The sequence below is a fragment of the Carya illinoinensis genome, chromosome 6, assembly GCF_018687715.1.
Source record: "Carya illinoinensis cultivar Pawnee chromosome 6, C.illinoinensisPawnee_v1, whole genome shotgun sequence".
In the NCBI taxonomy this organism is placed as follows: Eukaryota; Viridiplantae; Streptophyta; class Magnoliopsida; order Fagales; family Juglandaceae; genus Carya; species Carya illinoinensis.
Genome location: NC_056757.1, coordinates 11709875 through 11722140, shown reverse-complemented (window position 1 = coordinate 11722140; position 12266 = coordinate 11709875). Strand labels below are relative to the sequence as shown.

The 12266-nt window shown below is 38.9% G+C and overlaps 1 protein-coding gene across 1 annotated transcript; it reads left to right on the top strand.

Annotated features, from left to right (window-relative positions):
* Positions 1-10278: 10278 nt before the first annotated feature.
* On the top strand, positions 10279-10962 carry LOC122312626. Its single transcript, XM_043127284.1, has one exon. It carries the CDS (start codon positions 10279-10281, stop codon positions 10960-10962), a length of 684 nt encoding a protein of 227 aa, XP_042983218.1.
* Positions 10963-12266: the final 1304 nt, after the last annotated feature.

Here is a 12266-nt window from a genome sequence, read left to right as displayed (position 1 = left end):
GAGCCCCTTCTTCTTCTCAATGAGTGGACCTATTTTTGCATGGAATATCAGAGGTATTGGTATGTCAAGGGTTAGACTAAAAAAGTTTATTGCTAAACTTACACCAAAGGTTGTGGCTTTGTTTGAACCATTCCAAGAGTTTTTGAGAGCATATGAGTTGATGAGATCCTTGCAAATGACTCAAGCTGTCTCTAATGAGGATGTTGGTGGTAAATTCTTGGTTTTCTAGAATGATTCAATTAATGCTCATATTGTTTATCAAAGTATTCAATTCATAATGCTTCGGATAGATGACGGAGGTTCCCAGTTCTTATTCACTTTTGTGTATGCAAAGTGTAATATGTTTGATCGGCAGAGTTTGTGGTCAAAGCACAGTTCCTATTCTATGGGTATGGATCTGTGTTTATTTGTTGAGGATTTTCATGCCATTTGGTATGATTCCGAAAGAAGTGGAGGCCATCCTAGACCAAGGGTGGCAATGGAAGACTTTAATTCTTGGATCCCCCATAAGGGTTTGATTGAGATGGGTACTAAAGGAAATGCTTTTACTTGTGTAATGGACAATTAGGCTTGGCCCATTCTTGGGAAAACCTTGATCGTGCTTTGATGGATTCTGTTTTGATGACCAGGTTTCCTAATGCAATTTGTTCACATCTTTCAAGGTCCACTTTTGTTCACTTTCCTTTATTTATTAAATTTATATTTGACCCTTTTATTTATGGCCCAGCTCCATTTCGCTTTCAACAAATGTGGACTGATCATCTGGAATTTTTGGAAGGCATTAGAAGAGTGTGGTCTTAGCTGGTTCTTGAGAGAGGGCTTTATAAAATGGTTGCGAAGCTCAAAAAAATTAAATTGATGTTGAGAGCTTGGAACAAAGAGCATTTTGGTATTACTAATGAGAAGATTGATAAGCTGGAAAAGGATGTTGAGACTCTTGAAAATCGACTCCAATTGGCCTGGGACGATCAAACAGATCGGGATCTTACTAGGTCCATTGACTAGTTGCATTCTTGGCAATGTAGAGAAGACATTAGATTGGCTCAAATGGAAAAAGTTAAATGGTAGGTTGAGGGGAATTGTAATTCTAAATTTTTTCATGCATGCCTTGCTAATAAAAGATGCAAAAGAGTGATGAAAATGAGACTTATTAATGGGTCCAATCTTGATTTGTCGGAACAAATTCACCAAGGGGCTGTGGATTTCTTCTCAAATTTTTTACAAAGGGACCAAATTAGAGAACTACTGGATCTCTCTCAATTAATTTCTCCTGTGAGTTCGAACGAGGAGTCTGCTTCTTTATGCTCTATCTCGACCATGGAGGAAATTTTTAATGCCATCTCTTCCATTCCGACTAATAGTGCTATGGGGCCAGACGGATTTGGTTCAAGTTTTTGAAGACTTTCTGGGATATTGTGAAATTTGATACTTTGGAAGCTGTGAATGATTTCTTTACCTCTAGACATCTCCCGCAGTCCTATTCTGTGTCTTTTTTTGTGTTAATCCTGAAAGTTGATATGTCGATGGGTTTTGATGAATTCAGGCTTCTAAGTTTATGTTCTGTTTCCTACAAAATTTGCTCCAAGATTATTGTCACTCGTTTAATAGATTTTCTCCCAAGGATGATGTAATGCCCGCCCATGTGGTGGGACTTCCAGAAAATGATTTTAAGAAAGAGACAAGAATTACCGTTCGTTTTAAAACTTTTTCATTTCCTACCTAAGATAAGAAAGACTCCATATTTATAAAATAAAACATGCTTACTAATTTAAAGAGGGTTATAGTAGAAAATATTAAATTTTATAATTAAAAGTCTTTCATACAAAACATTGTGCTTAGAATTCTATGCTCTTTCCCCTGAGCTGTGTCTGTCCTAATCCGTTTTGCTCATCTTGTCCCTGGGAGGGTACACATAAAAATTAAAATGATTCGATGACTCGTAAGCATTACTTTATACAGTCAACATTTACTAACCTAGGTTTTTGGTCATACATTCATCATTTCATATATATTATACATAAGACATTCGTTCATTTAAAACATTTTGAGGTGGAGTTTTTAGCGGTCTTCCTTTGGACCTAGACTCTTCCCGTGGCCACGAGTTAGGAATCTCTTTCAGTCAGAGGGCAACAGTGGGTGCACTACCAGTAATGCTTACCCAACATTGCAATCTATACATTCATTCATTCATATGGCCATTACGTATTTTCATGAATTAAAACTTTCATTCATTCAGTCATTTCCTTCATTTCAGTCATTCTTTTTCATTCATTATTTTCAGTCCATTCATTTGATAAATATCATTTAAAAGCATAGCTTAAACCTCAACATTTAAAAGCAGCTCTTGAAATCATAAACATAAGCATTGTTTAAAATGTCAGTCTATGGCATCATTAAAGCATCATTAAATATCATCTTTCAAGGCATAACTTAAGACATGAGTTCATGGCATCATTTAAAACATTTGTTCATATGGACATTTAAAAACACTTTCTTCGTGTCACATCAGTTCATGGCATCACTTAAAACATCAGTTCATAGGGACATTTTAATACGTTTTCTTCACGTCAATTAAAGCATAAGACATAAGCCTTAAACATTTCTTTTCATGAAAATAAAGACAATAGACACTACTTATAGTCATCCATTACATGCATAAACTTAAATACTTAGGGTGCATAAAAAGGGGCTGCCAAGAAGAGTCGTTACATACATATACCATTAAACATTATACTTAGCTTTTTGTCGTAAAACATCGTTTGTGTCATTTCGTGAAGCATCCTAAAGGAAAAGCATTTTGTTTTCATTTTCATATCTTTAGGAAACTCTAAAAGGGTATGAATATAATACTTACCTGAACTTCATGCCATACTCATTTCATGCAGTCCATTTATGTGTGTGTCAGATGACAACCTATATCCCATACACATGACCTTAGCGTCATTCTCTATCTAGTACATAAGCAACTAAACTACAAATAGAACTACACTTTACTTGGAAACACTCATTCTATCCCAAACTCTTGCATGCCCTATACTATGCTAAAACCTGTGGGATCCACTTACAGTCACTACCTCTTCAAAATTTAATGTCTTACCTTGAGTCCTCATCCACTAAAGTGAACCTCCATGATTCACCTTAGGGTTAAGAAACTAAGAACTTTATCTTACTCTTCCTATTAACCACATTCTGATGCATGACTCAGACTGACTAAGTCACGCATTCCAATCCTAGACAATACACAAGTTACTTCCTTCCTACATCCTAGCTCATACTTCATCCTCATTCCCATCCATATATGCCACATAGCTTTAAACCAACTCTGAGGCTTAAACATTGTGTACCCATACTTAGGACAGATTACCCATTACACATGGTAAATTCGTCCAGTATATGTGTCTAACCAAATTACACACGTACTTTACTTTCTTTTTTTTTCAACTAAGATCAACTTTTAATCCATTGAATGCCTGCTTGTGTAAATAAGCTCCATACTCTGATGTCAACTTCTACTCAAATCCAACCAGCATGACCCTTCATGTTGCCCATCCTACAACATAGCCCATCCCAACACTTAACACGATAGTACTCCTTCGCAATTACACCTTACATAATGTCATGTCGCTCGAGACTACTCCCGAGCTACAGCATGACCTTGTCACGTCACCTGGCATCCTGCTACATAACTTCTATGCTAACTCCTCACTCATCATGAGCACGACTCCTCACATGCTCATGCCACAACGCGACATCCCGTCACATTTCCCTTACGTCACTCCTTGACTTTGCACGTACTTCTGGCCATACCCAACTACACCGTGACACCTGCCACTACGGTAGGGTCACATCACAACTACTCCTGGACATTGATCTATAGTTTTCGACACTACACAGAATGCTCTACCCTCCTCAGCTATGCCATAATCCGACCTTCATAACATGCCATCTGGTGCATCAAGACTTCACTACACGAAATACACTCCACGTGAGCTCCCTTCCATCCACACTACGTCGCTCTCTTCCACCCACACTATGCCACATATTACTATGATGCACACCACATGTCCACACCCAACATAATCCACAACAATACACAACTAACATCCATAAATAACTACGGAGAGAGAGTTATATCATCATTGGGATTAACCTATGCATTATTCATTGCTCGGCAAGGTCAATGACGTCAAAGGGGTTGTAAATGGCGGCAAAACCGCATACGGTGGCTACCCACCCTGTATAGTGACTGCCCACCATATAAAGTGGTGGTTTGGGCTTAGGAATGGGCTAAGGGTAGTCTTGGGAGGCTCATGGTGGTCTCAGAATGGTGGCAACAAGTCAAGCATGGCGACATCAAGCCATGTACAGTGCATTCGAGAGAGTGAGGGTGCGTGTGAGGCAAGGGAATGGTTGGAGACTATGGCTAGGCACGGAGGAGCTTGAGGGGTGTTGGTAGAGCTGTGGTGGCAAGGGGAGGTGGAATGGTGGTTGGAGGGCAAAAGATCTAGGCCAAGGGTCATGGAAGACCCGTGAGAGAGTGTGGGAGAGTGTGGCGGCCAGGGGTTTTGGGGTGACATGGAGAGGCTAGGGGGACGTCGCCGGTGAGGGAGGAGGTTGTTGGTGATGGTGTGGTGGTTGTGTTCGGTAGATAGGTGGTTGCTGGAGTGAGGGGAGCTGCTTATGGCCGGCGGTGAGGTTGGGTGCACAAGGCGGTAGGGCTGGAGGAGAAGAGATTTAGTGGAGGGGAGAGGGGCTTTCCATCAGGCTAAAGGGGAGAGAGAGAGAGAGAGAGAGAGAGAGAGAGAGAGAGAGAGAGAGAGAGAGGAAAAAAGCTAGGGGCTTGAGTATTTAATCTAGGCCTTTCATCTTGGAATCTCCAAAATGATCTAATGGTGGGCTTTAAATACTGATTCGAAAATGCATAAACATTGATTTAACTTAAAACACTGAGAGAAATTAAGATATATTATGATTTAACTAAACTATAACTTATAAAATATAATCTTTCATCATTAATTAAATGATGAAATTTTGCTAATTACTTTTAAGAGAATAAAACCATTTAATTAATTAGAGTTTTCAACATAATTTAAATCTCATAATATTTTTAAATAACTAAAATTATTTAGATAAAATGATTTTCTTAGATAAAATGATTTTCTATAATTATAATATTTTTGGAGCTCTTAAAAAATATTATAATTGTCTTACTTAAAATCAGGCTTTGTCCAATAACATTGAAAATATCTCATACAAATATTTCCAGGATATTTAAAATATTTCAGGGCTTTAAAACCCTGGCTTGCTTTAGAAATCACTTGGTATCTTTAAAAACATACTATCAAAGTTCGACACGCAGAACGAGATTCGTGACCATAAGAGAGATAAAGGACGAGTCGTTACAGATGATCTCACTTGAACAAGCGGCATTTATTCCTAGAAGAAGCATTTTTGAAAATATTAGCCTCACTGAGGTGATGGTTCATTCCCTTGATAAAAAATACGCCCACGGGGGGGGGGGGGGGGGGGGGGGCGATATTATACTCAAAGTCGACATGGCCAAAGCTTATGATCGGGTGGATTGCAATTTTCTCTTGGAGGTCATTCGTTGTTTTAGTTTCTCGGCACCTATCTGTGAACTAATTCGGACATGCATATCGACTCCATGTTATTTCTATCATGATGAATGGAACCTCAAAAGGCTTTTTTCTAGGTAGTAGAGGGTTGCGTCAGGGAGACCCTCTCTTGCCTCATTTATTCATTATTCTTCAAGAGGTGTTGTCTAGATTGATAAAGCATAATGTGATAGAAAAAAGATTTGGCCAATTTTCTCAAGCTAGAGGTACGACTATTATCTCATTTAATGTATGTTGATGATGTGGTTATCTTTACTAATGGAAGCTCGAATTATATTCGAGAACTTTTAAATATTCTGTAGTTTTATGAAAATTGGTCTAGTCAATGTATTAGCAGGCATAAATCTACTATTTATTTTTCTCAAAAAACTTCCCTTTCAAGAAAAAGGGAAATCATGAGGCACACGAGTTTCTCAGAGGGATCATTTCCCTTCAAATATTTGGGTGTCCCAATTGTTTTGGACCAGCTGAAGCATATTCATTTGGAAGATATGGTAACTAAAGTGAGGAATAAAATTAGTGGATGGAGAATGAGGCTCCTTTATGCGGGTGGTAGACTTGTCCTTCTTAGACATGTTTTATCAAGTATGGCACTGTATTTATTTACAATTTCATAGGTTCCTCAATCCATTCTCAAAGAATTATGTTGTTTGATGAGTATTTTTTTTCTTCTTTTTTTTGGGGGGGGGGGGGGGGGGGGAGTTTGGTGGGCCAGGAAAGAAAAATTGGGTTTTTGGGCATAAAATCTGTAATCCAATTGAAGAAGGAGGCCTTGAGCTAAGAAACCTTGATGTCATCTAAGGGGCTTTGCATATGAGGTTTGCTTGGAACCTTTTTCAAGGTAACACTCTTTGGGCAACTTTTTTCAAGGAAAAATATGTGAGTAATAAACCTTAAGGGCTCATTAATCCTAATGAGTGATCTAGATTCTAGAAAATGATTCTCATAAGCATTCTACATATTATGGAAAACTCTAAATGGAAGATTAAAGATAGAGATATTTTCTTCTGGTATGATAAATGGCGGATCAGGAACCTTTATTTGAGGAGATGCCCATGATAGGCCCACCTTTACTTCAAATGAAAGATTGCAAATTGAATAATTCCTGGGATGTGGAGATGCTTGTGGACCTTGTTGGCGAGAATTATGTGGATGAAATTTTGGAATCTTTAGCAGTTTCAAAAGTTGGCTTGGATGTGTTAATTTGGACTGAAAAAGATGATGGTGCTTTTTCTACCAAATCGGCTTGGGATTGCATTCAAATCCGGGGACTAATCTTCAATGGCATTCTTGGATGTGGCATAAAGTGCTACCATTAAAAATGTGCATTCTTATATGGAAAGCATGGAATTCATCTTGAGTGTGGATGATCATCTTTGCCATATTGGCATAGATGGAAGCAGCTTTGGCAACCCGAGTCCTCAGGTATTGGTGGTATCATTAGAGACGAGCAAGGTCGTTTAATTCACGCTTTTGCATCTCATATTGGAATTTCCTCCAACAATAAAGTGAAATTATTAGCTCTTTTACGTGGGCTTCAAATGTGTCAATATTTGGGTTTATACTTTGTACAAATTGAACTTGACTCTATGAATGTCATTTCATGGTGGAAAAATAGACATTGTGGAGTATGGTATTTAGAGGATTTTTGGGAGGAAGCCTTTGATATTTTGAATTCTCTGGACTGCAGCGTCAATCATTTTTTTTATATGGTAATAAAGTGGTTGACTGGCTAGCTAAAAAAGGAGCAGGTGGGTTAAATTCTAATAGGAATGCAAGTGCGGATTTTCCTAATTTGTTGAAATGTTTGATTCGTATGGATTATTCTGGTTTGCCCTCTTTACAGGTGTATTAGTCTTGCTTGGTTTTTTCCCTGCCTTTTTTTTTCCGGGCATGTTTGGAGGTCTGTTTTTAATTCTAGTTTGCATTTTGTTTTTAGTTAGGTTGGTTTCTTGCATGCTAGGTTTTGAAATTATGTAAACCCCCAGATGCGTGAAATGTAATTACGGTATTCCTCAGCCATAAGTTGTGAGGGTTTATTAATAAAATTGAGGAGATGTCACTCTTTTGGACATGTGGACTTAACTCTTCTAATAATAGTAATAATAATAATAATCCAATTGGAGCTTCTTCTTTTTTTTTTTTTTTTTGTGGTAAAAGAGGACGGTACCCCAATTTTATTAATAACCCTCACTTGTGGTGGAGAAAAATCATGGTAACAACCAAAACACCTTAGGGTTACACATTTTCATGAAAAACCACTACAAAATGCCAAAAAAAAAAAAAAACACTTCAAAAAACAAAAAAAAACAGCCTATAAGAAATAAAAACCAAAGCCCAACAACTCAAAGCAAACGTGTAAACCAGAAGAAAAACGACGACACAAGAGTTAGACCAGACGTAAATTAGGCAATCCACTACGATCCAATCTCAAAATCCCTTTAAGCATTTGGGGGATATTTCCTTGAGTAATCTCTTGATTACAACCTTGACTGCCTATTTTCACAAGCCAATCAGCAGCTGAGTTTCCTTCGTTAAAAACATGTTGATACCGAATGTTCATCTGTAGAACTAAAAATTTACATCTGCTTTTTCCGGAATTTTGGTGCTCTCCTCGTTGCAGGGTGAGGTTTGTCTCTCTTGAAGAGTCTGGTCTCTTAAGCTAGCCTGCTTGTTTGAAGAGGAAATGGAAGAAGAATTAGCAACGCAATGGGAGGCTCTCAGCCTCATTGAAAAGGAGCAAGGAGTGGTTGTCATCTCACAAAGCTCAAAGGAAAGAATGGTGCAACAAGGACAACATTGTCTGCTAGCAATCATTGCTGAAAGGCTTGTCAACAAAGAGGCCTTTAAAAACACTAAGTCAAAAATTTGGAAATGCACAAGCTGGATGCAATTTTCTGAGGTAGGGAGCAACCAATATCTGGTAGAATTCCATCTAGAATAGGATCTAGAACAGGTGTTACAAGGAAGGCCATGGTCTTTTGATAGATGGCTGGTTTGCTTACATAACAGGTGTTACAAGGAAGGCCATGGTCTTTTGATAGATGGCTGGTTTGCTTACATACTTTTGATGGAAAGAAGTCAGTCAAGGAGATCCCCTTCTCCATGGAGATTTTCTGGGTGCAGGCACACAATACACCCTTTGCAAGCATGAATACTGATGTTGGCCAATAGTTAGGTAACATCATTGGAAAATGCTTAGAAGTGAAAGCAGATGCTAGAGTAATATGCTGGGGAGAATTCATACGTATGAAGGTGGAACTTGATATCACAAAGCCTATACAAAGAGGGTTGCTTCTTACGATTGATGGGAAGAAGTCATGGATTTTTTTGAAATATGAAAGACTACCTAATCTGTGTTTTAGGTGTGGTTGCATAAAGCACAATGTTCAAGGTTGTTCTGTTACCAAAACAATAAGTGATAAGATACAATATGGAGCATGGCTACGAGCTCCAACAACCAGGTCTGGAGATGGTGAGAAGAAAAAATATGGAACAAACAGCAGTAGTCATGACCATGGTGAACAACCATGGAAGACAGACAAGGAGGTCAGGGATGACTCTTTTACCAAGGACTCTGACATCTAACCAACCATGCAGACACCAAACCACACTGATGTAGACATCTCAGCAGCTCAAGAAGGAAACAAGAAGTCCCTTTTCACTCCATCACCTGCAAAAGGTACAATCTTTCCTGTTAAGGAAACAATGAGGCTACCAATGAATAATATCACTACTGAGTATGTAAACAAGCTTGAACTGTGCCTGATGAGAAAAAGCAACAAACCAGACCACCAAAAAGTGACATGCAAACTTGTCAACAAAACAAGCCTCAGACAGGCTCAGTGGGCCGAGGCCACACTGATGGGCTTAAGGACCAAGTCTCATCCCTAGCCCTTTTTGTCTCTGATCAGGTGCAAGTACTGCAGGAAATTAAGAAGAAGGCTACATGGAAGAGGAAGGCTCGTGACAGAAACTTGGGCACCCCCATTACTGATGCAATTAGCAACAAAGAAAACATCTTGCAAGGCTCAAGGAAAAGGCAGAACCAGAATGACTCACTTTCTGTCATGTTACACAGCAAGAAAATCAAACAAGATAGAGTGGAACCAGAACAAAAAAATGATGAAAAAATGGTGGTGGCTGGATCCCAATCCCACCAGAAGTTATGAGTTGTTTAAGTTGAAACTGTCGAGGGCTTGGGAACCCTCGGACAATGAATAACCTGCACTTCTTAGTGCAATCTAAGTCTCCCACTTTTGTTTTCTTAATGGAAACAAAGAGTAAAAGATTTAGATTTGGAACTGTTAAAAGACTTTTACAGTATAAAAACAGCTTTGTTGTTGATGCAATGGGCGCAAGAGGTGGCCTAACATTCCTATGGAAGCAAGACACAAAGGCATAGGTGATCTCCTACACCAACTCACACTTATCTTTACAAGTCTCGAATGGGAATGCACCTGACAAATAGATTCTAACTGGCTTTTATGGAAACCCTGTCACAGAAGCCAGAAGGGGTAGCTGAGATCTTTTGGAAATTCTGAATCCTAGTGCAAACTTAGGCTGGCTGTGTGTTGGAGACTTTAATGAAATACTCCAATTTAGTGAGAAGAAATGAGGACCTGCAAGACCACAAAAACAGATGGATAGATTCCAAGATGCAATTAACAAGTGTGGTCTCTTTGATATGGGATATATTGGCAACAAATTCACTTGGAACAATGGGAGACAAAGGCCAGCTTTCATTAAAGAAAGGTTGGACAGGGCCTTTTGCAATGAAAGATGGTCAGATCAAAACAATGATGCAAGGGTTCACGCACTCTCAACTCTTAATTCTGACCATAGCCCTTTATGGATCACCTATGACCAACTACCAAGACCAGGCACCTCAGTGACAAAGCCCTTCAAGTTTGAAGCCAAGTGGCTTCTAGATGATGAGTGCTACCAGCAAGTGGAAACCTCATGGAAAACTCATAGAATTGCTAGAGGAAAGATGGATTACATGACAACAGGACTTCAGCTTTGTAAGGAACAATTGACCCAGTGGAGTGGAAAAAGGTTTGAAAACACAAGAAGAGAGATAAAAGGAAAAATGGATGCACTGGCTCAACTCCAAAACAGAAATTCAAGGCAACTAACTGAGCAAATTAGACACCTACAGAGAGATATAGATACAATCCTTGAAGTGAAAAATATCAAGTGGAAGCAAAGGGCCAAGAAAAAATGGTTGAAGGAGGGAGACAGAAATACAAAGTTCTTCCATCAAGCTGCCACACAGAGAAGGAAAACAAACCTCATTAGAAGAAAGGAAAACAAACCTCATTAGAAGAATACTTGACACCCAAGACCAAATGATAAACTTAGCAGAAGGGATCAATGGACTCTTTCAAGACTATTACATTGAGCTTTTCACTTCCTTGAGTCCCAATCTAGAAACCGAATGTGTGTTTTCTTTGGAAGCTAAAGTAACAAGTTTACACAATGTGCAGTTAACCAAAGCTTTCAATAGACAGGAAGTAGAAGAGGCAATTTTCCATATGGAAGGAATGAGCTCACTAGGACCAGATAGCTTCCCTGCCATTTTCTACCAAAAACACTGGAGTATTGTAGGGGACCAAGTCACAGAAGCTATTCTCAATGTTCTAAACTCAGAAGGCAGCCTAGAGAACATCAACAACACACTCATCTCCCTAATACCAAAGAAGAAGGAATCTCTGAGGGTTACAGATTTTAGACCCATCTCTTTATGCAATGTAGTTTATAAGATCATATCCAAGATGATTGCCAATAGATTAAAGAAAATCCTGCCATGTATTATCTCACCATCTCAATCAGCTTTCATACCTTCTAGGCTAATTTCTGATAACATAGTGGTGGCTTTTGAAGCACTACATCTATGAAGTGTAAAATGATAGGAAAAGAAGGCTACATGGCACTCAAACTCGATATGAGCAAGGCTTATGATCCAGTTGAGTGGAGTTTCCTTAGAGCAATCCTCTACAAGATGGGTTTCTGCAGGAAATGGGTGGAAATGGTGATGAAGTGTGTAGAGACAGTTAAGTATTCCCTTCTTGTGAATGGAATAGCTCAACCTCAATTCTCTCCAACTCGAGGTATAAGGCAGGGTGATCCTCTATCACCCTACCTTTTTATCATATGTGTAGAGGCCTTAAGTAATTTAATAACTAAAGCTGAGGAAAACAGGCATCTACGTGGTATACCAGTAGCCAAAGGTCAGTTGAAAGTTTCCCACCTCTTTTTTGCGAATGATAGCCTTGTTTTTTGCAAGGAAAAAGCTGAAAAATGGGCCAGGTTGATTAGACTGCTGAAATGCTATGAAATGGCCCCGGGGCAAAGGTTGAACATTGAGAAAACATCAATAATTTTCAGCAAAAACACATCAAGAGCTACTCAGGATTATATCACATCAATTGCAGGGGTGAGAATAGCAATGCCTTATGAGAGATACTTGGGATTACCCTCAGTGGTTGGTCGACACAAGATTAAAACCTTCAAGGCAATTCTAGACAACATCAAACAGAAGCTGAACAACAAGTTTACCAAACCCCTTACTTTGATAGGGAAAGAAATCTACCTGAAAGCAGTTGTACAAGCACTGCCAACCTACAC

Bases quoted from the DNA above. Each gene is read 5' to 3' on its own strand.
- LOC122312626 (XM_043127284.1), top strand. From the start codon at position 10,279: ATGGATAGATTCCAAGATGCAATTAACAAGTGTGGTCTCTTTGATATG.